The sequence below is a fragment of the Salarias fasciatus genome, chromosome 22, assembly GCF_902148845.1.
Source record: "Salarias fasciatus chromosome 22, fSalaFa1.1, whole genome shotgun sequence".
Taxonomy (NCBI): domain Eukaryota; kingdom Metazoa; phylum Chordata; class Actinopteri; order Blenniiformes; family Blenniidae; genus Salarias; species Salarias fasciatus.
The window spans coordinates 29,052,959-29,055,458 of NC_043765.1; the positions used below are offsets into that span (position 1 = coordinate 29,052,959).

The 2,500-nt window shown below is 45.8% G+C and overlaps 1 protein-coding gene across 1 annotated transcript in view; it reads right to left on the bottom strand.

The window, feature by feature from the left end:
- The window catches only part of LOC115408995 (tripartite motif-containing protein 16-like), a 2,227-nt gene extending 1,454 nt beyond the window's left edge, over window positions 1–773 (bottom strand). The window contains exon 1 of the mRNA XM_030119956.1: window positions 1–773. This exon is cut by the window's left edge and continues 1,454 nt beyond it. Coding sequence (XP_029975816.1) covers window positions 1–762 — 762 coding nt within the window. The 5' untranslated portion in view covers window positions 763–773.
- Between the last annotated feature and the right edge of the window lie 1,727 nt (window positions 774–2,500).

A 2,500-nucleotide genomic window follows, 5' to 3' on the forward strand; every position in this document is an offset into this window, starting at 1 on the left:
GCTTCTGTTCTGGAGGAGACGGATCATCTGGGTGAAGCTCTCCTCGCTGTGCTCCACTGCTTCATCAGCAGAGACATTGATGGCAAACATCTGCTGCTGAAGCAGCTTCACGTCTTTCTCTCGCTCCTGGATTCTCTGCTGGATGTTTAGTCGACTCCCCTCCAGCTCCTTCTGCTTCTGGCTCCTTTCTGCTGCAGCTGGGACTGTTTCATGGCCTCTGTGTTGGTCCATGGTGCAGAGGTAACAGATACACTGCTGATCAGTGCGACAGAAAATCTTCTTCACCTCATCGTGAAGAGAGCAGATCTTCTCCTGGAGCTTCTTGGAGGGCTCCACCAGCTGGTGTTTCTTCAATGGAGCTGCTTCGTAGTGACCTTGGAGGTGTTCCTCACAGTAAGAGACCACACAGACCAGACAGGACTTGACGGCTTTCAGCTTCCTCCCAGAGCAAACATCACAGGCCACATCTTCAGGTCCAGCAGAGCAGAGATCAGCTGCAGCAGCTCGGAGTCCAGTCTTCTTCAGATCCTCCACTAACTCTGACAACACGACGCTTTTCTTCAGGTCAGGCCTCCTCCTGGACTTGTCCCCACACAGAGGACAGCTGTAGATTCCCTTGTTTTGCTCTTCATCCCAGTGTCCTTTAATACAGTTGCTGCAGTAGCTGTGTCCACAGGGAACCGTCACCGGATCCTTCAGGGGATCCAGACAGATGGAACAAGAGAACTTTAGTGGATCCAGCTGAGCTCCTCCCTGAGCCATTTCCTCCTCTCAACAACAGCTAGTGTTTGAAGAGTTTCTCTTCCTGCTCAGCAGCTTTGAAGCCCAACCCTCCTCTGGTTTCCTGCTCCTGTGAACGCTGGTCTGCCCTGGTTCTGCTGGTGAGCTGCTGCCTCCTGCAGCTCAGAGACGTCAGTGATCCCTCAGCTGTGAGATCTGTGAAAGAGGAGGAGGCAGTGACTCAGTGTGGAGAGAAGGGAAAGGACGTCACAGCTTGATTTCATTCAGGAAATCCAGCAGCTTCACTTCACCTTCCAGCCGTCGTTCAGCTGGAATGTCAAGCTTCAACTTCTGCTTTTCAGCTCACTCACTCTTTCTTTGGTCTGTCTCACACTAATAATCCCATCTGTGGACTTCCTGTTTGAATCCACAGAGATGTGGAAACTCAGCTGTTAGCTAATGCTAGCTACTGTGGACACAACGGAAGCAGTAAGTCAGTAAAGTAGCTGCTGTGTTTCTTGTAATGTCCCTCAGTGTGTCCTGTCCTCATCAAGCTCCCTCAGCTGTTTGATTGGAGTGTTAGCATTAGTTTCTACTCACAGCTGTAGAAATCCTGAGCAGATGTCTAGCCTCTCTTTCCTGTCTGCTTCACTTCTGGAGAAGTCACACTCATTTATCTGCTCTCCACCTGTTGAGCCACCATGTGGCTCCACCCACTGCTGCTCTGAAGGGAGGGGGGAGGAAATGTAGAAAGAGAGTTCAGGGTGTGAACACACACTCTGGGTTGAATTGATTCACTTCAGTCCAGCTGCTGACTCTCAAACTGTTCAGGACTGAAACAAGGAGTCAAGAAATTGTTAGTTGTAGTTTGTGACAGTTGAGAATATTCCTTTATAGCACACCTTGAATAGAGTGTTAAAATAGGCATCTGGATGGGGGAGGCATCACTGTGAGAATAACATTCTTCAATCCAATCCAATCCACTTTATTTCTATAGCACATTTAACCAACAGACGTTTCCAAAGTGCTGCACAGAAGAATGAATCTATAATGGCATATAAAACAGAGAAATAACTCCATCAGAACAATAAAAACAATTCAAATAAATAAGTAAAAAAAAAAAACACACAATTAAAACAATAAAAAAATATCTCATAAAAAACACAAAGGACCACACAATTCATGCTGTGTTAAAAGCCAGCAAGTAAAAGTGAGTTTTAAGAGTTTAAGAGTTTTAAAAGTGTGTTTTAAGACGAGATTTAAAACACTCCACAGTCGGGGCTTTTCGGATGTGGAGAGGAAGAGAGTTCCAGAGTTTGGGGCCATCTACTGAGAAAGCCCTTCTCCTCTAGTTACAAGGTTAGTTCTTCGCTCTACGAGTCTCAGCTGGCCCTCTGACCTCAGTGATCGCGCAGGAGTGTAGGTTTGAATGAGGTCAGAGATATACTGATGGGCCAGTCCATTCAAAGCTTTAAAAACAAACAAAATCTTAAAATCAATTTTAAACTTAGCAGGAAGCCAGTGCAAAGAAGCAAGAATAGGTGTTATGTGGTCATATTTTTTTGGTCCTGTTAAAAGCCTTGCAGCAGAATTTTGGACTAACTGCAAGCGATGAAGAGCGTTTTGGTTTATGCCTGTGTGAAGTGCATTGCAGTTGTCCAAACGTGTTGAGATAAAAGCATGCATGACTTGCTCAAAAGTTGTGCTCAATAAAAATGGTTTCACTTTGGATAAAAGACGAAGATGATAAAAACCGGCCTCGACCACAGCATTAATTTGC